The 26,551-nt window shown below is 42.2% G+C and overlaps 1 protein-coding gene and 1 long non-coding RNA gene across 4 annotated transcripts in view; one reads left to right on the top strand and one right to left on the bottom strand.

The window, feature by feature from the left end:
* The window catches only part of LOC128325239 (uncharacterized), an 81,166-nt gene that overhangs the window by 16,716 nt on the left and 37,899 nt on the right, over positions 1-26,551 (bottom strand). The window contains exons 3-5 of one of the 2 annotated variants that reach the window (XR_008307321.1): positions 14,303-14,385; positions 7,184-7,355; positions 6,107-6,347 (exon numbers count right to left, since the gene is read on the bottom strand). This is a non-coding gene — a long non-coding RNA (uncharacterized LOC128325239). Of the gene's footprint in view, positions 1-6,106; positions 7,356-14,302; positions 14,386-26,551 lie in introns of both variants that reach the window. The other variant, XR_008307320.1, reaches the window with a different exon arrangement.
* SPO11 (SPO11 initiator of meiotic double stranded breaks) overlaps positions 4,041-26,551 on the top strand; it is a 51,902-nt gene continuing 29,391 nt past the window's right edge. Inside the window, exons 1-4 of one of the 2 annotated variants that reach the window (XM_053250815.1) lie at positions 4,041-4,207; positions 10,371-10,484; positions 17,344-17,432; positions 22,967-23,033. In XM_053250815.1, coding sequence (XP_053106790.1) covers positions 4,128-4,207; positions 10,371-10,484; positions 17,344-17,432; positions 22,967-23,033 — 350 coding nt within the window. In that variant the 5' untranslated portion in view covers positions 4,041-4,127. The other variant, XM_053250814.1, reaches the window with a different exon arrangement.

Below are 26,551 nucleotides of genomic sequence, written 5' to 3'. Positions count from 1 at the left end.
CCCCTGCAACTGGTACTCAGAGGCACACCCTTGAGGCTGGAGGTGGCCCACAGCCCTCTGACTAGTAGCCATTGATAGACCTCTCCTCCATGAAGTCATCCAAACCCCTCTTAAAGCCATCCAGGTTGTTGGCTGTCACCACATCCTGTGGCAGAGAGTTCCACAAGTGGATCACGCATTGTGTGAAAAAGTACTTCCGTTTGTTGGTCCTAGAACTCCTGGCAATCAATTTCATGGAGTTACCCCTGGTTCTAGTGTTGTGTGAGAGGGAAAAGAATCTCTCTCTCTCCACGGCATGCAAGATTTTATAGACCTCTATCATGTCTCCCCGCAGTCCTCTTTTTTCTAAACTAAAAAGCCCCAGGAGTTGTAGTCTTGCCTCGTAAGAAAGGTGCTCTAGGCCCCGATCATCTTGGTTGCCCTCTTCTGTACCTTCTCCAGTTTAACAATGTCCTTTTTAAGATGTGGTGACCAGAATTGTACGCAGTACTCCAAGTGTGGTCACACCATAGTTTTGTATAAGGGCATTATAACGTTAGCCGTTTTATTTTCAATCCACTTCCTAATGATCCCTAGCATGGAATTTGCCTTTTTCACAGCTGCTGCACATTGAATAGACACTTTCAACGAGCTGTCAACCACAACCCCAAGATCCCTTTCCTGGTCAGTCACCGACAGCTCAGATCCCATCAGCATATACTTGAAGTTGGGGTTTTTCGTTCCAATGTGCATCACTTTACACTTGCTAACATTGAACCGTATTTGCCATTTTGTCGCCCACTCCCCCAGTTTGGAGAGATCCTTTTGGAGCTGCTCACAATCCGTTTGGGATTTCACTACCTGGAAGAGTTTGGTATCATCTGCAAATTTGGCCACATCGCTGCTTACCCCTGCTTCTAGATCATTTATGAATAAATTAAAAAGCACTGGTCCCAGTACAGATCCCTGGGGCACCCCACTTCTTACTTCCCTCCATTGTGAAAACTCTCCATTTATACCTACCCTCTGTTTTCTGTCTTTCAACCAGTTAGCAATCCACACATGTACTTGTCCCTTTATTCCATGACTGCTAAGTTTCCTCAGGAGTCTTTGATGAGGAACTTTGGCAAAAGCTTTTTGGAAGTCCAGGTAGACTATGTCAACTGGATCACCTTGATCCACATACTTGTTGACACTCTCAAAGAACGCCAAAAGGTTGGTGAGGCAAGATTTACCTTTGCGGAAGCCATGCTGGCTCACTCCCAGCAGGGCCTGTTCTTCTAGGTGCTTTACAATTTTATCCTTGAGGATGCTTTCCATCAATTTGCCTGGAACGGACGTTAGGCTAACCGGCCTGTAATTTCCCGGATCGCCCCTGGATCCCTTTTTGAAAATCAGTGTTACATTTGCTACTCTCCAGTCCTCTGGTACAGAGCCCGATTTCAGGGATAAGTTAAATATTTTAGCAAGGGGGTCGGCAATTTCACATTTGAGTTCCTTGAGGACTCTTGGATGGATGCCATCCGGCCCTGGTGATTTGTTAGCTTTCAGTTTTTCCAGACAGTTTAGAACATCATCCCTTGTCACTTCTATCTGACTCAGCTCTCTAGCCTCCATCCCTAAAAAGCCTTGTTCAGGAACAGGTATATGCTCAGTATCCTCTGCCGTGAAGACAGACGCAAAGAACTCATTCAGTTTCTCTGCAACATCCATATCCTCCTTAATAATCCCTTTCACTCCCTCATTGTCTAATGGTCCAACCGCCTCCCTGGCACGTTTCCTGCTTCTGATGTACTTAAATAAGTTTTTGTTATTCCCCTTGATACTTTTGGCTAAATGTTCCTCAAACTCTCTTTTTGCCTCCCTTATTGTCACCTTGCATTTCTTTTGCCAGAGTGTGTTCCTTTCTGTTCTTTTCGTTTGGACAGGCCTTCCAACTTCGGAAGGAAGTCTTCTTCCCTTTTATGGCTTCCTTGACGGTACCCGTTAGCCATGCTGGCATCCTCCTGGACTTAGTGGTACCTTTCCTCCTTTTGGGTATACAATCTAACTGGGCTTCTAGTATTGTGGTTTTGAGTAAACGCCATGCACTCTGGAGCGAAGTGACTCTCCTGATTTTCCCCCTCAGCTTTCTTTTCACCATACTCCTCATTTTGGAGAAGTTTCCTCTTTTGAAATTTAAAATGTCTGTGTTTGACATCCTTGGTGATTCTCTCCCCGCATGTATGCTGAATTAGATGGCACTGTGGTCACTGTTCCCTAAAGGGTCGATGACACTGATATCACGCACCAGGTCCTGGGTGTCACTCAGAATTAGGTCCAAGGTCGCCTTCTCTCTGGTCGGTTCCATGACCAACTGTTCTAAGGCACAGTCATTCAGCGTATCTAGAAATTTGACCTCTTTGTCCTGACTTGAATGTGAATTTACCCAGTCTATGTGTGGGTAGTTGAAATCACCCAAAATTACAGCCCTGCCTCTCCTTGATGCCTCCCTGATTTCCTCCTGCAACTCCCAGTCACTGTCGGCATTTTGATCCGGAGGGCGATAGCATGTCCCCAGTAGCACGATTCCTTTCCGGCCTTGTAGTCACCCACAGGGTTTCTGTGGAGGACTCCAGTCCACCTAGGTTTTCTAGCTTGTTAGATTCTATCCCTTCTTTAACAGACAGTGCTACCCCTCCTCCAAGGCGCCCCTCCCTGTCCTTTCTATAGAGTTTATACCCAGGGATAACAGTGTACCACCGGTTCTCACTGTTCCACCATGTTTCTGTTATGCCCACCATGTATATTTCTGCATTAGCAACCAAGCACTCCAGCTCACCCATCTTGGCTCGGAGGTAGAAAACCTAGGTGGGCGGGAGTCTTCTACAGAAACCCTGTGGGTGACAATACAAGGCCTGAAAGGAAATGTGCTACCAGGGACATGCTATTGCCCTCCGAATCAAAATGTTGATAGTGACTGGGAGTTGCAGGAGGAAATCAGGGAAGCATCAAGCAGAGGCAGGGCAGTAACAATGGGTGACTTCAATTACCCACACATAGACTGGGTAAATTCACAGTCAGGTCATGACAAAGAGGTCAAATTTCTAAATACACTGACTGACTATGCCCTAGAACAGTTGGTCTTGGAACCAACCAGAGTTAAGACGACCTTGGACCTAATTCTGAGTGGCACCCAAGACTTGGTGCGTGATGTCAGTGTCATCGACCCTGTAGGAAACAGTGGCCATCGTGCGATCAAATTCAGCATACATGTGGGGAGAGAATCACCAAAAAAGTCTAACATAGACACTTTGAATTTCAGAAAAGGAAACTTTTCCAAAATGAGGAGTATGGTGAAAAGCTGAAAGGGAAAATCAGGAGAGTCACTTCGCTCCAGAATACATGGAGTTTACTCAAAACCACAATACTGGAAGCCCGGTTAGACTGTATACCCAAAAGGAGGAAAGGTACCACTAAGTCCAGGAGGATGCCAGCATGGCTAATAGGTACCATCAAGGAAGCCATAAAAGGCAAGTAGACTATAAGTTCAGGAAATGAGATGGGCAGTTTCCCCAACAAAACTCTCACTTAAGTAGACCAGGGTACTTAGAAGATAGGTTAATCTAGTCCTTGATCCTAGAAGCCTGCAAATCGCCCAAATCCAGTTAAACAAGGGAAAGTATAATTTCTCCAATTATTACTGTATATCTTGAGACAAATACTTAGGAGCTTAATTTCTTAAAAAACAAAAAATATTATAGTTCAAGATCTCTTAACCTTGGGCCCCTAAATGTTGTTGGACTACAACTACCATCATACCCAGACATGGCCTTTGTGGCTGAGGATGATGGGAGTTGTAGTCCAAAAACATCGGGGGGGGCCCAAAGGCAATTACAAGTACGTTTTCTAGCGAAACTGTTTTTGTGTTAAACAAGGTAACAAAAACCAACAGCATACGTTTCGCTTTTTAAACAAATTCTCGTAGCAACTTTCCCTCAGAATAATCGCTCTCCAGCATTTCTGAGAGAACCCCTCCCCCCCACCTCCCATTTCCCTTTCTTGTGTGTGAGAGAGAAAGAAAGAGAGACCAGCGCCTCTATCTCCGGCTTTGAAGGGCTGCCGGCTGCCTCGTCAACCTGCTAAAGACTCTGACAGAAAGTAACTGGATGGAACAAGTCCGAGGAGAACAAGGAGGCTCTTCCTCGCTCGCCCCCCGCCCACTCTCCGTCTCTGGCTGGCTTTCGAGGTGAGAAGAAGCGAGGAGACTCGACCTCCTCAACCTGGGCGTAGGGCGAAACCAACAGCTTTTCCCGCCCTCAGCTGAGAGGGAGGGGGCGGGGCATGAGAGGCTGCGCGCGCCTCGTCTTCCGCGCGGGCTCCTTCGTTCGCTGCCCTCGGCTCGGCTCGGCTCAGTCAGCGAGATCATCATGAGCTTCTCCGGAGAGACCGACTGGTCCTTGTTCACTTTGCTGGACCAACACCGAGTTGCCCTTAGGGAGGCTGCCGGGAAAGCGCTCGGAGACACGGCGCGCGCTCCCCTTGTGACCGGCCACAGCGGTGAAATTCCTAGGTAACGCCAGAACAGTTACTACTAGCTTGCTGGGTGGGAAGAAGTAGAGTTCCCTTCGCCAAGAACAGCCGAGAAAGGGAAAGAGCTTCTCTTCTTCTTCTTCCTCTCCAGTTTGCCCCTCGAGGTAAAACGAGGGGGAGGAGTGCAAAGTGGCTGTCTGCACTGATGCCCCACAGTCTTCAGGGTCTTGAAATCTTTATTAATTTGTGCTCCCGGATCATTCTATAAATCAGATATTACACAAAACTAGTAACAGACTAGCTGGCACAGGTGCAGAGCAACTGTGCCCCATCTCTAGTTCTCTATACACTCATACTTTGAACATTTGAAGCTGCCTTATATATTTGTTCCATGTAGCCCAGAACTCTCCAGCCCTGATAGCAGGTTTCTAAGGCTGGCAGAGTTTTTCCCAGTGCAGCTACCTACGACCTTGGAAATGCCAGGGACTGTTACTCGAACCATCTCTGTGTAAAGCATGTTCTGGCACTGAGCTATAAGCCCTTTTTACGGGCAATTCATCCATCTCAGGTAATGCAGCCAATATGTATCTTATACTCATGTGTTTGCAGAATACACATAAAAGAATGGCACAAAACATGCATCTTCTACATTTTTTTACACACAAATTGCCCTGATATATTATTATGCATCATCTTCCCACATTGCTTCCCACCTTAGCTTTCACAACATCAGTAGAAGCATCACGGATCATTTTATCTAATTTTCACCTGGATCTGTTAGAGGTTATTGATTTTTACCCACAATAGGTAGAACAGCAGAGCACTAAGGAACGAGCACACACTCCAGTTACAGAGTAGGTAGCAGAGGATGGTTTGGATATTACAGCAGTTTAGAGAAAACACATGGAGATCCTTGTATGACTAAACACTAAATATTTATTGGTTAAATACATTTAGATAGGAAAGACCTATCTCTAATCTAAAGGACTACATAGTGGATAGGTAAGGAGAGAGCGAGATGTTTCCATCTGCTCTCTAGGAGGAAAGGAAGGATTGTGACTCAGCACAGGAAGTGCTGCAGAGTCAGTTCACGGGTCATAGAGTAGGGACAGATAGGGAGACCCTGACTCACTGTCTCTACTCCCAATGCCCCTAGTGGTCATTAGGACAGTTGGTGCAAAAGGTCGATGCACTGGAAGTCCATCTCCAACAGGATCTAACAGGAACTCTAGTGTGCAGGAATGTTATTTGATATACCATAGATAAAAAGCTTATATTCTAATTGTTATCCACTGAGATAATTTCACCACTGTCTTCTGACTGGCTTGTTTCAGTTCAAAATCCATATTATTTAGACCTCTGCAGATGGGTTCAAGTTAGATATCACCCTGCTAACAATGGCTGATGGAGTTACTCAGGAGTGGACTATAAAGGATTAGTTAATTTCAATAGGACTACTCAGGAGTAATTTAGCCTGGATGGCAACCATTGTCTTAGGAATGACATCTTTACACACGTTCCTTGATAAAAATGATCAATCAATCATATTTTGGCTAGGTAAAGTTGTTGCCTCATGGTTAAAATTCACAGGTGCAGCCAGAAACATAATTATTACCTATGATTGATCAGCAGTCGTAGCTTCTCCTACCATGCTTTATCCTCTGGTTTCTTTGTCCATCTTTTCATCCCATCTGCTAGAGCAAGTAGGGCTTTCATTTTGCCCCAGAGAAAGGATAGTTGGAAGCAGAAGAACAGAGGCTCTGACCACATTGTCTGATGCTTCTGTGGAACTGTTCATGAATCACACACAGTCTCGATAGTCTGGGATGTGGCCTGGCAACTCTACAGATGGAGGACTGAAAACAAGAAATAACGATTTGTCCAGGCCACAATGCCAAAAGACGTGTGATTTTACGTGTGTTTGGTCCTGCATGCTTTTGATTTTTGTAATAGCAGCTTCAGGGGCCCACCAATCCAGATTGGGCTGCAGTATGAGGGAGGGAGATTTAATCCCCCTGCTTTAAAAAACTTTTATCTAAATTTATTTTAATTAATCTTCAGATGCAGTCCCAGACTATTTACTCCCTTTACCTCTCCCCACAAAACACAGGGCCAAACAACATGTTTCAGGTCTTATCTTGTTTGGCTCTGAATTCACAGCTGATCTGAGAGCTGAAACAGGGACTTCTAGCTCAAGCATAGTTTATGTTCTTTCCTATTACTTTTATATACATTTGTCAAAACAGTGTAGAAGCACTACTACTAAACACTAATTTTCTATATTGCAAACTTATGCATATTTATAAATTAGAATTCCCAGTACTTTCATTGGGCTTTTTCACATAAAAGTGAGTTGCAGAATTGGTTATGAGAGGTGATAGTTTCAGTTGCCATAAAATGAAGTTGAGAATCCTATCCCTTCTGGTGATGTATGTATGTATGACACTAGTTCACTAAATTTATATAGTGTAAAACATTATTGTTTTACTTTTGGTTTAAGCAAACATTGCTTTCCAGATTTAATTTAGCATAATTTTAATCCATGTTCATATACAATTGTTTGCCTAAAAGGCTATAGGACTAGTAGTGTAGGTCCCCCCCACTCCTCCGCCCATCCTAGTTGTGAAATAATGATTTAAGTGCATTTCTATTTGTGTTGCCAAAAAAAAAAAAAAAATGCTCATGCTGTGACCTGTTGGAAATGAGCTGACAGGCTTTATCCTCGTGTGATACATCTGTAGTGCTTCGCTGTTCCCAGCTTAGATTTCTCTGTAATTAATGCTGAGTGCTTTTTAAGTTGGCATGTTTGGCCAGTAATGTATCTTTTTCTTCTTAAAGGTTACTTCATCTTCAAGAAGTGGGAGCTAAAATGAAAGAGAGAACATATGTGATTTGTTTCAAAGAGCATGCCATTCAAATCCTTCTCTTTCTCCTTTAAAGCGCTCTTAACTTCTGTTGGCCCCAAACTCCAGAAATTAAGCCTAGATGTGATACCTGGATCTACCATTTGGCTTTGTTTACTTAGCTTTGCATTTCTAAAGATGAAACAGAAACTTATCTGACTTATGCAGACCTGTGATAAAATTCAGTATACATATGGCTCATAAAAGATAATTGGAACAACTGTAGAAATTGAAGGAATACATGCCAATAGGAAATATGACAAATCAGCAATGCTAATGACCCTGTCTATTGAATCTGTAAATAAAATGTATTTATTCTGAAGCTTCTTTGCCTGGAAGAGGGCCTTTTATTTTATAGAAGATACTTGAAAACTGAGTAATTGTGCAGATTCCACCCTTCCTTCTGAACCTGATAAATACTAGTCCTCTAACGAAAATAATTTCCGATGCTTCCTTTGCAAGATATGAGTAATAAATAATAATCTTCAAAAAGCACTTCATACTTCCTTAATAGGAAGGAAGCACATTGTTATTGTCTGAGGTTCACCGTGATATATACCATCAATGTGTTCACATTTTGAAAAGGACCACATTCCTATCCACAACTGAATGTGATCATCCAGAATTAGAAATTTACAGTTAGATACAAAAAAACCGCACAACTAGTTCTGCATGCCAAAGGGGGCTTTGGACTTGTGTTCTTTGAACTGCAGCCAAATTCCCCTCCACCACCAATTCCCCTCCACTTCCCACTCTCATAGGAAGCCATATTTGAAATTGAGGGAAGTCTCTAAAGTGGCTTGTGATATGGCATGGGTGTGTGCTCTTCAAGTAAAAAAAATGTCACTGGGCTAAAGGAAGTTTTGAGGAGTGCCTAAATTAGTTTTCAGATCCCAGCTTATATGACATGGACTAAGCTACACACTCTATCTGTATTTTAACAAATTATTGCCATTACCTATGGAATGGGTGCTCTTTACAAAACTGTCTATCAAGAACATAGCTATACAGCTGGAAGGAGAGGGTATAAGGAACTTCAGCAAAAATGACATTTTGTTCATAGGAGACTAAAAGCAACCTGTTATTTTGTTATATGGAGGAGTGCTACTAGTGTTCTTAGTTCAGTTCATGACACATTTTATCTCCCCCACCACACACACAATGTTGCTATCCAGCCAAAACCTTCATATAATTAAAAACCACAGGCACTCATTCAAAGTGTCAGATCAAAAGGTTAATGTGCTATGGTAGAGAGGAAGTACTTATATTATACCCTTGAACATTTTTTGAAGTTTACAGCATTTAAAAACAAGTTAAGTCAAACTCTGGCCAAAGCTAATATTACATCATTTGATTTAAAGCATTAGTCATAGTTGTTTTAAACCAGTTGATCCAAATGTTTAGGTGGTTGGGGGAAAATCTTACGAGGAGAGGCTGGCAATATACTTTCCAGTACTGCAGCTCACATGCATTAAATGGCAAATTAATATTTCTAGGAGCACAAAGCAAGACGAAGTCCAGTGAAATGCTTCTTGCAGCTTTATAAACAAATTCAGACATGTATGCGTATCAAAGTTTTATTGCAAATTGTGGCTGGTGTACAAGGTGCAAGATGACTATCACACCCATCCTATAGCAGCTTCATTGGTTACTGGTCCGCTTCCAGGCTAGATTCCAGGTGCTGGTCTTGACTTTTAAAGCTCTACACGGCTTGGGGCAGGGGTATCTGTTGGACCGCATTCACCCATACGAACCTGCCAGGGTCCTCTGCTCATTGTCTCAGGCCCTGCTCATGGCCCCGCTACTAACAGAGATCTAGTTGGTGGGGACTAGAGACAATGCCTTTTCGGTTGTAGCCCCTTGACTTTGGAACGCCCTCCCTCACAAGCTTTGCCATGCTCCCTCCCTCAGTGTTTTTAAAAACAACAACTAAAAACGCATCTTTTAAAAGAGGCTTTTTAATGTTCCAACGCTGGTTATATTTGGTAGGTTCTTTAGTTTTTCGTTTTTATAACTCAATTTTTAGCTTTTAAAATAATTTTTAATTTGAAACTTAATACTGATTGTGGTTTTTAGCCTGACTTTTAACTTGTTTACTTAATTTGGTTAATTTTATTACTTTTATTTTTACATTTTATTTTACATTTCTATTCTACATCTATTATATTGTTGTGAGCTGCCCCGAGCAGTAGTGTACTGGAGGGGTGGGGTATAAATACTTTTAATAATAACTAGCTGACCTGGCGCAGAGCATCTGTGTCTCTAGTTCTCCCTATCTTCCCCCCATCCCTTCAGCTGTTCTCCCCACCTCTCTTCAGCCCCTGCTGTCACTTACTCTCGGCAGTTGGCCGGTTGGCCCTAGCCGCCACTTCCTCTCACCAGACAGTGCTTTGGCGGTCAGCCTGGCTGCCACCTCCTCTCACCGAGCGGCGCTTCCTCTCACTGCCTGGTGGCCACCACTTCATCTCACTGGGCAGCACTTTCCCTGGCAGCCAGCCTGGCCGCCACTTCCTCTCGCCACCCGGCGCTTTCTTCCAGTGGCCAGTGCCGCCGCTTCTTTTCGCTGACCAGCGGCCGCTTGCCTTCCTCTCCCACTCCCCTTGCTCACGAAATCTTGTGAGAGTTGCCACGCATGGGATTAGCCACGGGTATGTCTTGGTGAATTAAATATATAGATAATAATATTTGAAGATGAAATTGTATGTCATAACCCCTGCTAACTTGGCAAAGAGGCACCTTTTAACGTGATGATTCTCTTTATTTAGCAGAGGGAGAGTAACTGGCCCTATTCACCCACAGCACAGTATCTCCAGTGACTGTTGCTGGTGTCTATCTTATGTTTCTTTTTAGAATGTGAGCCCTTTGGGGACAGGTTTCTAAATTATTTGTTTGTTATTTCTCTGTGTAAACTGCCTTGAGCCATTTTTGGAAGGGCGGTATAGAAATTGAATTAATAATAATAATAATTTGTTTCAGCTCCAAGGTTCTTAGAGCAATTGAAAATGTTATTGAAGATGTTATCACAAGTCTGTCAAGAAATGAAGCACCTGTTCTCATCTTGAATAACAGATCTGATTGGGGAAACATACGGTAGGTGTCTTTAACCATGTTTGATGCATATTTATATCATAAATAAAATGTTTTGTTTCTTCTTCACACTTCATGAGGCATCATGTCATAGTGTGATGTTATTCCTCTTTTATTTCTTGAATGAATCTGCTGCAAAATATGAGTCTATTTTTACAGACTGGTTTTTAATCAGTACATGGCATTGACATTCACACAACCAATTGACCCACCTGATAATCTGGCTAAAAGTTCACCGTAGGCTGACTAAAAACTACAGGTACCACATAGTGAAAACATCATGAGAACAGATCCTGAGATTGGAATCTGGATTAAGATGTACAGGGGCACTTACAAATTTTGAAGTACTACATTAGAATATCCATGATGAGCCACAGAAAAGCAAGCCGACTACTAATCAAATGCCTACCTGTCAGCTAATTCATTCAAGATACATCTACTCTAGAAATTTAAGAGTGATTTGAAGGGGAATTCTTTAAACTAGGCCTGGCACAACATAAGGCTCAGGGGTTGGATCTGACCCGCAGGGACTTTTGTGCAACTAGGACTATCCTGTTGCAGCAACAGCAGGAACCTTGAAGAGCTCTAGGATTGCAGCCTGAAATCAACAGCGATTGAGGAGAGGAGAGGATTTGCATTTGTTTGGATCTGGCATGCACTCCAGATGGCCACTTGTGGCCACTATCCTTGGTTAAAATTGTGGGTCTCTTGTCGGGAAAAGATCCACAAGTAAATAATAATTGTTAATATTTTTAGTAATTTTAATGTAATAGTATGCTGAAAATTGACCTCAGCCCCTGCATGCCAAGTCATGGTTGATGCCAGCCTACCAGGGCATTCGAGTTGTGCATCCCTGCTTTAGACAATAAATCCATGGCTGACTTTCTGCGCAAAGAAATCTCGGCTTTAGCAAGCTACCAGGATTGCTGTGCATGTAAGTCCCAGTATTGTGGCGGAGGTGAGCTGTTGCAAAACTCCTTAAAATAGCATGTGGGTACTTGTGTCACACTACTTGCATTGTTTCCAAAGGAAGTAGTGCTGTGGAAGTGCCCATGTGCTGTTTTTAGGAGTTTTGCAACAGCCCAGCTGATCGGTTCAACCAAACGAGTTCACTTTGGCGCAGTTAGGTCTTAATTTGAACCAAATTTGGGCTGAACCACACCAATCAATTCATGCACACCCCTATTCCATAACAGTCCTGGGGCTGCCTTCTATGTGCATAGCAGTGCTGGCCACTTGCTAATGCTGAGGTTTCCTTGTGCAGAATGATAGGTCTTATCCTTAAGATGGAAGGTGATGCAGGAAGCTGATGAAAAGGGAGTGGATGGAGGTGGGAAATATGATGGATGCACCTTTGTAGTGTGCATGAACTAGAAGCCTGAGGAATTGCAGAAGGGGTAAGTAAATTCTCTGCCACAAGATGTGGTGACAGCCAACTGCCTGGGTGGCTTTAAGAGGGTTTAGATAAATTCATGGAGATCTATCACTGGCTACTAGTCTGAGGGCTATAGGCCACATCCAGCCTCAGAGGCAAGATGCTTCTAAATACCAGTTGCAGGGGAGTAGCAGTAGGAGAGAGGGCATTCCCTCAGGTCCTGCCTGTGAGCTTCCCAGAAGCATCTGATGGGCCACTGTGTGAAGCAGGATGCTGGACTAGATGAGCCTTGGGCCTGATCCAGCAGGGCTTTTCTTATGTTCTTGTGTTCTTAAGTGGTACTGATCTTTCATTGTTACACACTATTCAAAATACAAGCATTCACTATTACAAAAGTGTGTTCATAACTCCTGTCCACTGACATTAGAAATACAAAGGGCTTTGACTGGGATCATGACTAAATATACTAGAAGTTCCATAGAAATTTGGTAGTCCTTCAGAGTAACTCCTGAGTAGTACTGTTGAGTAATTTAGTCAGGATATTAGCCACGGTCAGTGTCCATGGAATTTTAATGATCTATAACATGAAAGGAAATTTATGACACACTGTTAAGAAACTCCAGCATATTCATTAGCTTCTGCTGAAAAAGGACAGAGGGCATCAAGAATCAGGATCTGCTAGTGATATGAAAAATTTATTCTGGTTTTTAAATGGTGTGCAATAGTGTCCTGATGAGCAGCAATTCCAGAGTACTTCATTTCAGGTTTTATGGACTGAGGGACTTGGGAAATTAGCTGGCAGCTGACTCAATTATTGTTGTGCTATTATTTTAAATTAATATTGGTTTTTTGCCTGTAAAACATAGTCTCTGGTCCTAGTCCACTGAGAAAAAAGAAATCTATCCTCTTCTTATTTCTTCTTATTCTTATTTCTGCTGTCCTCTTACTGATAAGAGCTTGCTGATACCAAATGAGCAGGGAGGGGGTAAGCAGCATTAATTATACTTAGCATGTATATAGTACAGTTAAAGTGTCCAAAAGACTTACTGGGCTATTCACATGACCATGGGGGGAAGGCAGGGTTCAACCTACCTTCCCCCAGATGACCGCTCCAATCCCCTGGGGCTCGCAAGCCACACATCCACATGACCTGTGCTTGGAGTAGCTCAGATAACTATCTGTGCTGCTCCCAGCAGTGGGGGTAAACAGAGGCTGGGACTTCTTGTCCCAGCCTCCAAGAATCCCACAGGGCACCGCACACTGAGTGCAGTGCACTGTGGGATTCCCTCAGGGGACAGGTGCTCTGGGCATCCGTCTCTGTGTCAGTGCGAACTGCAAGCAGCTCACACTGACACACAACCCCAGGACAGGAGTCAGGGTAAGGGCACATTTACGCCCTTAACCTAGGCTAAGAGCCAGGCTGCGGTGCTGGGTTTAGCACCACAGCACTGCCAAGATCCGCACAGATCCCTGCAGTCCTCTGAAGCTTTTTGCTTCTGAGTATCTTCATACAAAGTACATTTGCTGTGAGCATTTCCTCTGGCTTCTACTCTTGAGCTAAGAATAAGATACCTCTTCATTTTGCATTTTTGAATTGACTTCTTTTTGGAAAATGTTTCTAAAATTAAAAATTCTTAATACCACTTTTGTGCTGCTGAATATCCTCCTTTGTTCTGTCAACAAGATAATCAAGAGCTTCATCCAAATTAGATGATTTTCTTTTATGCGTTGTCCAGAATTTCAAGAGAACTTGATGATCATGTCAATCCCAACCTACCTTTCTCCCTCCTAACTTCTGAAGGAAAATTTCAAGCTCAACCTTTAGGCAGATGAGTTTGAATCCCCTTATCAGTGTAACTACCATTAGGCAAGGGGAGGCAGTCGTCTTGGGGCCCCACTGCCTCGAGGCCCCCCCCCCGAGGCACATCACATGACTCCCCACCCACCCATGTTGCACCCCCTATGAATTATGTTGAGTCTCTTGGAGATCGGCAGGAGCAGAGAGTAAAAAAACTAGATTCAATGTGAACTAGATATTCACCGTATTCATAATGGGGATGTGAGTGTGAGTACACAATATATTGTGAAGAGTGTTTGTGTGTGTGTAACAGCGAGGGACCCATTTTAAAATCTTGTCTCTGGGCCCCCTCCAACCTTGCTACGCCCCTGCCCCTTTTCCATTGGGACTTTGCCTTGCTTGAAAATTCCTTTTGCTGAAATACCTAATGCCCAGATCACATTATTTTCCTCCAAGTCAATATATATTTCAGTGTTTCTAGCATGCTATACCCCTTCTGAAAGTCACTTTTCTCATTGAAGGAAAGTTCATTTTTATTCTTTTCAATGTGCACAAGTAGTTGTTTTTAGTTTTTATCCTGCCCTTATACATTCAGCTTTCATAAATTGATTTTCAGAATCTTACAGTTTTGAAAATTTTGTTTGGTACCTGCAGTACTGAAACAGCTGTCATTCTTGTGTTCACAGGGGTGTTGTCATTGCTAGGGCATCTTCGAAGTTTAGATGTTTCTTCTAATAAGAGAGCAGAATAGGAATTGAAATAAATCACTGTACTGAGACATTTCTTCAATTTTCCTGTGCCGTTTTGTGGTGTATGGTATCTTCTGCCACCTTAAGGACATTAAATGTAATGCATTCAACAAGCAAGAAATGCAGTAATTTGATATTTTGCATACTAAGACTAATATAACATTTTCCTATTAGCTTCAGGAAATATTTCATTGTTTCTGTCAACAATATGTTAATTGTCAGTTATTCTGTGGCATTAGGTTCTGTAGAATCTGTAGCAAACATTTTTGAAGTAAAAGGTGAATGTATGTTTTGGAAGTTAGTTTAATGGAGTTAATACACTTTGCTCATTTATTCATATTTTAATGTATATATTAAAAACAGCAGTAGTCCCTGAGAAGTCAGATAAATTATACATAAATTATACAAGTGCTATAGAAATAAGAAATAATAGTCTTCATAGAATTGTTAAACACTAGCAATGTTTCCACTTTCTTCTCTTTAAAGTCCCTTTTCAAGATGCAAATTTTTGCATAAAAAAGAAGCCGCTGCCAGTCTGAATAAACAATACTGAGCTAGATGAACCAATGGTCTGACAGTATATGGCAGCCTCCTATGTTCCATAAGCTTTATTTTAATTGTCCTGGTCTCCACCCCACATCCCCCATTTGTCAATCCCTGACCTATCCTTCCATATCATTTTATCCATTAATATAGTACACTATCTGAGCAGAACCTGAATAATCTTTTCTGTATCTGCACAATGATTAACATACAGCTGATGGTACAGCTGGAGCCGCTCTGGGAAGAGCATCTAGGTTCCAAGTTCCTTCCCTGGCAGCATCTCCATGATAGGGCTGAGGGAGATTCTTTCCTGCAACCTTGGAGAAGCCGCTACCAGTCTGTGAAGACTATACTGAGTTAGATAGACCAATGGTCTGACTCAGTATATGGCAGCTTCCTATGTTCCTATGTACAGCTGTTGGATAATGCTAGCAAGAAGACTCAATGACTTGCCTACCTAGTGTATCCCCCACCCCCACCCGATCCTATAACAACATATAGAGAGAGCAATATCCTGTAAGTATGTTTATGTTCTATTATATGTTTTAACAAGGGGCCAAACTACATTTATTTATTTATTGCATTTATATTCTGCTCTATCCCAGGGGCTCAGAGCAGCTTAGAGTATTTTTTAAAAAAATGTTAATAGTCCTGTTCCCAATGGGCTCACCATCTTAAAGACAAATTGTTCCTGTTATACATGTTGTTATACAGACAGTATGGCTGTGTGTGTGTTTTAACACATAGTAATAACAATACTAGTAGCGGAGGAGTGGAAATCAAGATTAGGACTGCAGGAAGCAAGGAGAGGTCTTTAACGCTTTCCCCTTGTACCACACTTTCACTAATAAAAATGCCCCACACAAGCAGTTATGAGACCCAGGAAGGAAGTTCCTATTGACACCAATAGGAGCATATCTCTTGGAGCAAACAGCAGTTTCAAGAGGCTGTTTACATTGGGAGCATGGCACAAGGCACAAGCAAAAATTCTCAGATACCTCACCCTTTGTGCTGTAGTCCTAATCCTGATCACACACACCCTTCTGTCACTTAAAAAAAATTGTAGGACTGAACTACACATTTAATGTGATGTGTAGTTTACCCACAAGGAGAAAGGAAAACATCAGTGCAACAGCATCACAACAAAAGGGGAGAAAACCACTGTTGTAATATATTTGCGTTTATTGACCAAAAAGATAAAATTCAATTACTCAGTTCATTACAATGCAATAATGAATTGAGTATCATTATTTTGGGCACTATTTATTAAAAATTTGACCTTTATCCTTTTAAAATCAATATTGCTTGTCTATTCAAGATGATTCTTATCAAATTCATGTATTAGAGCCACTGACGAATTACTTTAAATCACATTATATATTCATTAGCTTACATTTGTTAGATATGTCAAGTACAAAATAAAGGAAGAAAATTGTATTTCCACTTTACATGAGAATATGTAAACTAAGCCAGAATGAAAAATATTCTGACCATCTCAAGTTCCAGTATTCACTGACATCTTACTTTATTTATTAATCACGTTTACTGAGGGATAGAACTGTAGCTTTGTGGTAAAGCATCTGATTTGCATGCAGAAGATCCCAGGTTCAATACTCAGCATCTCCTGGGACTTTTATGCACAGCAGGTTTTATCGCGTGTTTACAGGGAGGCTTTACTGCAAATTTAAAGTTGTCCCCCAAAACCACCGCAAATAGTGGATTTTTTTTAACCTCAGATATAAATCTGGCTACATTCTACCATGCAGTTAAAAACCCGAATTGTGTGTGAACTGCTCCCCAGTAACTCTCAGGGACTTTAGGGTAAATCTGGCCAATATGTGAACGCATCCCCTCCATTCCAGAGGAGATGCAAGTTAAAGGGCTTCAAAAGCCCCATGTGAAAACCTTCCAGGTAACTCTGTAATGGCCCAAGTCTGAAACCCTGAACAGCCACTAACAGTCAGATACTGACCTAGATGGACCAATGGTCTGACTCAGTATAATGCAGCTTCCTATGTACCTATATCTAATTGTTCCTCCATTGAGCTCAGGGCACCTTACATGAATCTGGAATGTATTTTCCTCCATTCCCGTCCCTAGATCTGATGTTATGTGTCAGTTTAACTATATATAGTGACTGACATGAAGAGGAAAATTACTCAAAGTAGTCCCATTGAAACTAAAAGGACAAGGTAGACCAATTTCAATGGGACTACCTTGAGTAATTTTCCTCTTCATGTCTGCCAGTGTGCTTTATACTCTTGCAAGTCAGTCATCTTCTGAAGCAGTGAATTTTATTGATCTTCATAAAAAGATCTTCTTATATTTTAAATTCTTTGTGATAATGGGTTTTCAACACAGAATAATATACTTTTGAATTGCTTTACAAAATCACAGGTTTAAAGATGGTGTAGGTTTGCAGATGACATCTAATTGTACGACAAGAAAAATAAGAAGTGACTGTCCTAAATCAGCTCCAAAGTTTGGTAAGCTAAATATAGCAACAGACCTTAATATACGATATCCTATAATATTCTGCAATTTAAAAAAATGTATCCCTATACACATACTGCCAAAATGTTCGGTGAATTATTTTGAAAAGAGTGACCAGCATCCAGACTAACAGTGGTGGAACCCTCAGGGACATATTTTTGAGAAGCACAGGTAGCTATAGAGGGAAGGGGTGACTGGTGAAAACTGTCCTTTCTCCGTTGTGTGCGCACATCATTATTCTGTGCATGCTACATTAATCTGGATATTGGCCAGTGTGTGGGGGGGCATACATATATGCACACCAGAGGTGCTCTTACCCCTGGACTTCCAAGGCCTCCAAACCCCTTGGGGCCCCCAAATCGTCTTTAGTCTATCCTGGGTGGTGTGGTTTGTGCCCTCGAACCTACATATTTAAAATGATGCTTAACTTTCAGGGGCAGGGAGGCCTTTAGGTCTAGGCTCCAAGATTACCTAGGTGCACCTTTGATGTACACACACCCCTTTCAGAAGCCTTGACAGTCAGTGAGACCAAAGCATACCGTATTTACCTGAATCCAAAACTGGTTTTCCCCTAAGTAGGGATGTCCACAAAACACGATTTGAAAACTGAATCACAGTACATCCCTTTAAATCAGAGGGATTACACATCCCTTTTAACATGGAAGATTGCAGATCCATATCTGCTACTCTTCCACTCACTGCCACTTCTGTAATCACAGCACTCACCCCGGCTATGCTTGCGTGCTAGTGGGGTGTCTCCCAGCTGCCCCCGCTCGACATCAGCACCCATTTATTTATTTACATTTATATCCCTCTCTTCCTCCGAGGAGCTCAGAGTGGTGTACATTCTTATTTTTATCCTCACAACAACCCTGTGGGGTAGGCCATGTGTACGCTCGCATCATGTGGGGGAAGCAGGAGACACCCCGCTGGTGCACAAGCATAGCTGGGGGGAGTGTCGCAATTACAGAAGTGGTGAGGAGTGGATGAGGACTAGGTATGGACCTGCTCTCCTCCATGTTAAAGGGTGTGTGTAATCCCTCTGTTTTAAAGGGATGTGCTGCGATTCAGTTTCTGAATCGCATTTTGTGTACATCCCTATTGCCAAATTATTTGGAAATAACTCCTGCTAACTTGGCAAAGAGGCACATTTTAATGTGGTGAGTCTTTATTTAGCAGGGGGATAGTAACAGGCCCTATCCACTGCCAGCACAGTACCTCCAGTGACTGTTGCTGGTGTCTGTCTTATGTTTCTTTTTAGATTGTGAGCCCTTTGGAGACAGGGATCCATCTTATTTCTTTATTATTTCTCTGTGTAAACCTCCCTGAGCCATTTTTGGAAGGGCGGTATGGCGGTATATCGGTATATCTATCTATCTATCAATCAATCAATCAATCAATCAATCAATCAATCAATCAAATAAATAAATTTGATATTAGAAACTGAGCGATCATCTTAATTTCAGAGTCCTTTTCCTTTTGGGACAATACAGATATAACCTGTATATACCCTGTACTTTTAAAAGGGTTATCTTAAATTCAGAGTCATCGTCTATTCGGGTAAATTGTGTGTGTGTGTGTGTGTGTGTGTGTGCATGTGCACACGCATACATATAGGGTGATATGCAGACTAAGAGTTGCGTGCAAGGAGCACTTCTGCTCACACAAGGAGTGGAAGAATAATTTTCAGCAGTCCCTCCTTCTCTTTTGGAAAGCATAGTCAGCTGCTGAGAAAAGGGCGAGTTGCAGAAAATCACCTCTCCCCTCCAAGCTCCCCACATGCAACTCTTAGTTTGGGTGTCAGCCGTGTATTTCCAATCCAACTAGTAAATCACACAGTATTCATCTATCTATTAATGTTTATTTACACCCCACCCCTCCAGTACAGGGCAGCTCACAAGACTGACAAAGACCATAAAACAACTAAAACTATATACAGTGGTCCCTCGACTTACGTAAATAATCCATTCCGAACGCATGTTCGGAGGTCGAAATTTTCGTAAGTCGAGGAGCGCACCACGGAAGTCTCAAAACACTCGTAATTCGAGGAAGCCGCATCTAAACATTTGTAGGTCGAGTAAGCTGATTCTAAACCGGCAACTACTTCCGGTCTTTTTTGTCGCTCGTAACTCGAAAAAAACGTAAGTTGAGTAGTTCGTAGGTCGAGGGATTACTGTAAAACTTAAAAGTTAGCATAAGTCCCATTGAAATTGACAGGGTGTATGTTTGCCATGACTAATCTGCCCCACTGACTTAAATGGGACTTCAGCGTAACTTCCTTCTGTTGGATCAGAGCCATCCCATATAAAGGTGCTTGGGCTTTGCTGTCTTACTGACTAATGAGCATATCAAAATAGTGTATTTCCCAATGAACTAGAGCCCTAATATTCTATACACAAGCAAAATCTAAACAGAGATATTTGTACACCTCTTCCCTCAGAACAAGAAACAGTGCACTAAAATGGTTACACTTCTCCTACATTATCTATAAAATGGTTTTCCAGGGATGGGATGGGATGGACATACCACAAACAACCTACTTACTGGATGTGTTTGTAAAGGAGACATAAGTCTCCTGGAAACAGGTTCAAGTGGTATACCCCCAATTGTAAGGTACTTCTAGGCTACATAGAAAGGTAAAATTTGGTACACATGTTGCCTAAGATACTCTTTCTCCAATCCAGCTAAGGAAATCTGCCTGCATAGGTAGGCTTCCATATGCATATCACATTCTGGATCAGGAAACACAGGATGTTAAAGTAAAATATGGTCTGAGGCAAGCGGTGTAACCAAACAAGTCAGTGGTCAGGTCTCTTTCAGAGCAAGCAGGTGATGTTCCAAGGGGCTAGAGGCAGATGGTATGCTATAAGACACATTGGGGGTCAGGCTCTGGCATGGACAGAGATCCAGGGATAGGCCAGAGTCAGACTATATGGTCCAAGCTGGGCTGGTAGTTGGGTTCCAGACAGACACAGAGACAAGGCAAAGCAAGTCTGTTGGCACCTTCTCCCAAAGAGAAGAAGTTCAGATTGGGGAGACAAGTCCAGGCAGTTATTGGATTAGAGCAGCAGGGACTTGAGTGGTGTCAAGACTCACCCAAAGGCAGCTCTCTCAGAGGAGACCACCACCCCGCCAAGCTCCCACTCTGCCATTAACCTCCCCGCCAGCAGAACCCAGGGATGCTGGCAATCCAGTGACCCCAGTTCCACTGCTGACTCTGACTCCATCATACCTAGAACACAAGGAGCAGAGGTAATGCAGTGCCAGGACAGAACTTCAGCACCAGAGGTGAAATGCCTGCCTGGCAGCCCAAGGCCCATCCTCCAGTGGGGCTACTTGCGAAGAGGGACATTTTCTCAGGCACTTTCCTTGAATTAGGGCGTTTCTGAACCTCCAGGAAGAGGCAGGTCTCCTGGCCTACTCTCAAAGAGACCTGTCAGTTGGAGCCTGTCCGTAGTTGGTGCAACAGCTTCCTTCTTCAGCTCCAGCTCAATCTCCTGATTCTTCCTAGGCTGTTTGATGAGTTGTCTTAGTGGCACAGAGAGTAAGACAACTCTCTGTGCCACTAACCCTTGTGAAGCCCTGTTTCAGAGTTCCCAATTCAAGGCTCCTGGGAGTTATCCAGACATGGCTTCATGTCGTGGGATATCTGAAGAGCGAATCTGCTTCGCAGCAGATTTGCAGCTGTTTAATCAGGGGATTAAATGGACCATTCACATAGGGTCGGCTCTTCTCCTCAGTCCCTGCAGATCTTTTTCCTGTGTGCATTCCCACAACTTACTCCAGGTTTTTTCTCCAACCAATCACATCCCAGAGGAGGAGGTGAGAGACCTCTTTGTTGTTGTTGTTAATTTGACAGCTAGTTGCGGAAGATTGGCGAGACAAGTTGCCAAGCAGCCGGATCAGACAATAGAACGCTTAACTTGAACCTGCCGAATCTGACCCAGATCTTTGCTGATTTTTATAATGAACTTGCCTTTGTGACTGCCTTCTTCAGCTCATGTTCCTCACTCCACCCCAGACCATTTAAGAGGCCATGGAAGTTGAAAGTAAAATTGCTTTCTTTCTGTGATGAAGAAAAATGCAGCCTCAATGAATCAGCTCAGACACTAAGGACTCAGGTTCCATCGAACCTGTAGTCTCCATGGTTAAGCTTCCAGGCATCCTCCAACAACATCTGCCTATGTAAAGTGTTTGCTCCTGTGGGGCCCAGGCTTCAAAAGACAAAGCCAGAGAGTTTAACTCAGGAATTTCTCCCTCCCCTTCTGGACTCCCTTGACAGAATTTCACCAATCTGCCACAACCCCCCACCCCACCTCCAGCACTCACAAATGCAAATCACTCAAAGAGTAGACCATACCAAACACAGCTGTCAAACTGAAAAAAGCCGAATTACTGGCAATGGCCCTTCACACATCATGGGAGAAGTGGCAGGGCATACCAGAAAGCTCGGGGGGGGGGGTTAAAAAAAAAAGTTGCTGCAAACAGAGGAATTTTTTTTTACCCCGCACATAATTTGGGCCAAGCTAGACTGCTCAGCAGTAATTCAGGGAAAACCAGAATCGTGTGAGAATTGGTCCCTGATAGCTTGCAGGGACTTCGGGGTAAATCCAGCTGATATGTGGACTCACACTCTCCATTCCGGAGGAGATGTGAACTAACAGCCATGTGTGTAAAAGTCCCTGGTGTCCCACACAAGCATAAAGCTGAGGCATGTCCAAAGACACATTGGAATGTACATTTGAATATAGATGCCATATGTCTGTACTGCATTGCTTTCAGTTAAGTGCACAGTTGAAGAAGCATCCACATTCTAACACAAGTAGTCACACCTAAATACCTTTTCAAAGTATGATTAGTGCTGGGTCGGACTGACTGATTTCAGGAAAAATGTGAAAATGATACCTTTTTTTTTTACACCTCACAATCAAAATCTGGGCCTTTTAACATAGACCAGCATTCTAGCACAAAGCTAGGCCAAGACACACTTGGGGTGGAATGTTGTTGGTTCTTCACTTTTGGATTTGAAGGAGGAGACATTTTCATTGCAGCAAATAACATAACTTGCAGAATGCAAGTTGCCTTTGTGTGTATGTCACACAAAGTATGATTAGAAGGAGAGGAGAGCTGGTCTTGTGGTAGCGAGCATGACTTGTCCCCTTAGTTAAGCAGGGTCCATGGTTGCATATGAATGGGAGACTTGATGTGCAAGCACTATAAGACATTCCCCTTAGAGGATGGAGCCACTCTGGGAAGAGCACCTGCATTCCTGCATGTAGAAGGTTCCAAGTTCCCTACCTGGCATCCCCAAGATAGGAGAGAGATTCCTGCCTGCAACCTTGGAGAAGCCACTGCCAGTCTATGTAGACAATACTGAGCTAGAAGGACCTATAGTCTGACTTAGTATATGGCAGCTTCCTATGTTCCTAAGGTATAGTTCATTTGAAAATGCAGCCAATTGCATGCCAGTGTTTTCGCTACAGTCAGATGGCTGATAATATTTATTAGGCTGTGTTTTACATTTCAGCTCTATTTCTTAAAATATTATCTATTATCTACAAGATGGTACAGACAAACATTTATGCAACTAAAAGGTAATAATTATTTTATATATACTTACAAAACTAAAATAAAAATAAATTTTAAAGTGATATTAAATTAAACATATTATGCTAATCAGATATGACACATCACTTACTGTAGAGGTAAAATATTTCAAACAGTTGACATCTTACCTTAGAGGCAACTAGGAAAATCCATTCCTTTTCAGCAAACAGCACTGAGACTACTTAAAATGCCAGCACATTCACAGTATCTCTCTTTTGCTTTTTAATGTAGCAAAATCTTATCCTGGATTATGGAATGCTGATTTAAAACTTTCTCCAATACCCCAAAGCAGACATCTGTCTGGGCCAAAGTTCTCTAAGGCAGGAGTGAGCTGACTTAGTCTTGAAAGGTCTTTTTAAAAAAACCCCAGATATAATTCTTCTGCTCCACTGATATGTTTTAAATTTACAGAAGAGGACTGCAAGGATCTTTTAAAGGCATAACTGATGTGTTAGGTGTTCCCGAGTATGTAAGAAGTGCAGTTTAAATCAAACCATGGCCTACCTAGCCTAGAATTATGTGCAAGAATCCCAGCAGCAAATGGTCCACCAAAACTTGTCAATGGTCCACCACTATTCTATGACATAAGGAAAAGAAAGCCAGTGTCACCTTAGCTAATGATCATTAATTTAAAATTTAATTTAATTTAATTTAATTTAATTTAATTTAATTTAATTTCTCTCTGTAAACCGCCCTGAACCATTTTTGGAAGGACGGTGTAGAAATCCAATGAATGAATGAATGAATGAATGATCAACAGCCTCATTTGGAAGGGTAACAAAGATCTCCAGTGACACAGTATTTAGCGAGACAGATTTGAATTATTTCTAGTTGGTATGTTTTCAAAGTGAATATGGTCATTGCTTCTTGTCTCAATATGTGTTGATGCAAACAGATCTTTTGCACTGGGCACCAGCGTACCTAATTAGTCTGCAAGGAGCTTCCTGAATCACCATCGTATGACTGTTAACCATCTTATGATTCTACAATGCTCTCTACCACCACTTTCTTCCCCATCCTTTTAAATAGGAAGGCAAGAAAGAAGGCACCCAGACAAGGAAGCTCTTTTCCTCAGCTCCTGAAAAGATCAACCACCCTGAGCCATTTTTGCAAGGGCAGTATAGAAATCGAAAGAATGAATGAACAGCCTGAGACATTTTATTGCTAACTCTGTCCCCTGCTAACTGGGCAAAGAGGCACCTTTTACTGTGGTGATTCTCTTTATTTAGCAGGGGGAGAGTAACTGGCCCTATCCACCCCCAGCACAGTACTTCCAGTGACTGTTGCTGGTTTCTATCTTATGTTTCTTTTTAGAATGTGAGCCCTTTGGGGACAGGGTTCCATCTTATTTGTTTGTTATTTCTCTGTGTATACCACCTTGAACCATTTTTTGGAAGGGCGGTATAGAAATTGAATTATTATTATTATTTCTTGTTTACACAGTCAGACAGGTGTTATTGACTGGTTTGTTTTATCCAGACATCGAGTCCTTCCCAAGGACCTAGGATGGCTGAATTTTATTGTCAATGTTCTTGTTATTGTTATAGATATCGTCGCAGAATATAGGCTGTTCCCAGTAAAGCTACATTTTGTAATTGGCTGATGGTGATTTCTGTGGCCCCTATGGTGTTGAGGTGCTCTTCAAGTGCTCTTCTTTTGGAACTGCACCCAGGGCGCCAATTACCACTGGGATTATTTTGGTCTTTTTCTGCCACAGCCTTTCAATTTCAATTTGAAGATCTTTGTATTTGGTGATTTTTTCTATTTCTTTTTCTTCTATTCTGCTATCCTCTGGTATTGCTATGTCGATTATTTTAACTTGTTTTTCTTTCTTCTCGACTACAGTTATATCTGGTGTATTGTGTGGCAGATGTTTGTCTGTTTGTAGTCGGAAGTCCTATAATATTTTTACATCTTCATTTTCTATAACGTTTTCAATTTGATGGTCCCACCAATTTTTGGCTACAGGTAGCTTGTATTTTTTGCAGATGTTCCAGTGTATCATCCCTGCTACCTTGTCATGCCTTTGTTTGTAGTCAGTCTGTGCGATCTTTTTACAACAGCTGATTAGGTGGTCCACTCTTTCATCCGCTTCTTTACAAAGGCGGCACTTGCTGTTTGTTGTTGATTTTTCGACTTTTGCTCTTATTGCATTTGTTCTTAGTGCCTGTTCTTGTGCAGCCAGTATTAAACCCTCTGTTTCTTTCTTCAAGTTGCCATTCTTAAGGCATTGCCAGGTCTTGGTGATGTCTGATTTTCCACTTATGTTGTGCAAATATTGACCATGCAGTGGCTTCTTTTTCCATTTTCCTGCTCGGTTCTTGACTTGTTCTTTCTTGTAGGCCTGCTTTGTTTCATTGGTGTTCAATAGTTTCTTGTTATTGACCATTTGAAGTGCCTCTTCTTCACTGTCCCTTATATATTCTTCAAGGCCTCTTTTCTCCTCCTCTACTGTTTGATGGACTTGCAGCATTCCTCTTCCACCTGAGCTGCGAGGGAGGTATAGCCTATCTACATCACTGCAGGGGTGCAGAGCATGATTGATGGTCATGATTTTCCTGGTCTTACGATCCAGCGTCTCTAGCTCTGCCTGGGTCCAGTCTATTATTCTTGCAGTGTATCTAATAACAGGTATATCCCAGGTATTTATGGCTTGTATGGTGTTCCCACCATTGAGTTTGGACTTGAGGATTTTTCTAACTCTCCTGATTATTCACTTCCAATTTTTCTTTTAACTTCAGTGTGTGCAATGTTATCAGCCTGGAGAATGCCCAAGTATTTGTAATGTTCTTTCTCTTCCAGGTTCTTGATGTTGCTTCCATTGGGTAGTTCTATTCCTTCTGTTTTTCTTATTTTTCCTCTCTTCATTCTTAATGCAGCACACTTGTCTAGTTCAAACTCCATTGCTATATCGCTACTGAATATACGGACAGTGTTTAGCAGTGATTCGATTTCTGACTGGGACTTTCCATACAACTTCAGATCGTCCATGTACAGCAGATGATTGATTTTACTTGATTTTACTTGATGTTTTAGATGTTTGGTATCCGAGGCCTGTTTTGTTTAGTATTTGTGAAAGTGGGGTCATGGCGATTACAAACAACAGAGGGGATAGTGAGTCCCCTTGGAAAATGCCTCTTCTAATGCTAACCTGTCCAAGTGTCTTGCCATTGATTTTTAACTGTGTACTCCACATGCCCATTGCTTTTTAAAATAAATATCTGAATGTTTTTGCTGACACCAGTTGTTTCTAAACATTTTAGTATCCATGTGTGAGGCAATGAATCGAAGGCTTTCTTGTAGTCAATCCAGGCAACACTTAGATTGGTTTTTCTTCTCTTGCAATTTTCTAAAATCATTTTGTCAATCAGCAGCTGGTCTTTTGTGCCTCTGGTGTTCAGGCAGTTTCCTTTCTGTTCAACTGGAAGCTGTTTGTTAGTTAATAAGTGTTGCATCACTTCATCTGCTATTATTCCAGTTAATAATTTGAACATGGTTGGCAGGC

Source organism: Hemicordylus capensis, chromosome 4 (assembly GCF_027244095.1).
Source record: "Hemicordylus capensis ecotype Gifberg chromosome 4, rHemCap1.1.pri, whole genome shotgun sequence".
NCBI lineage: Eukaryota > Metazoa > Chordata > Lepidosauria > Squamata > Cordylidae > Hemicordylus > Hemicordylus capensis.
The sequence above is the reverse complement of the archived record's forward strand: the minus strand, read 5'-3'. Positions and strand labels throughout refer to the sequence as shown.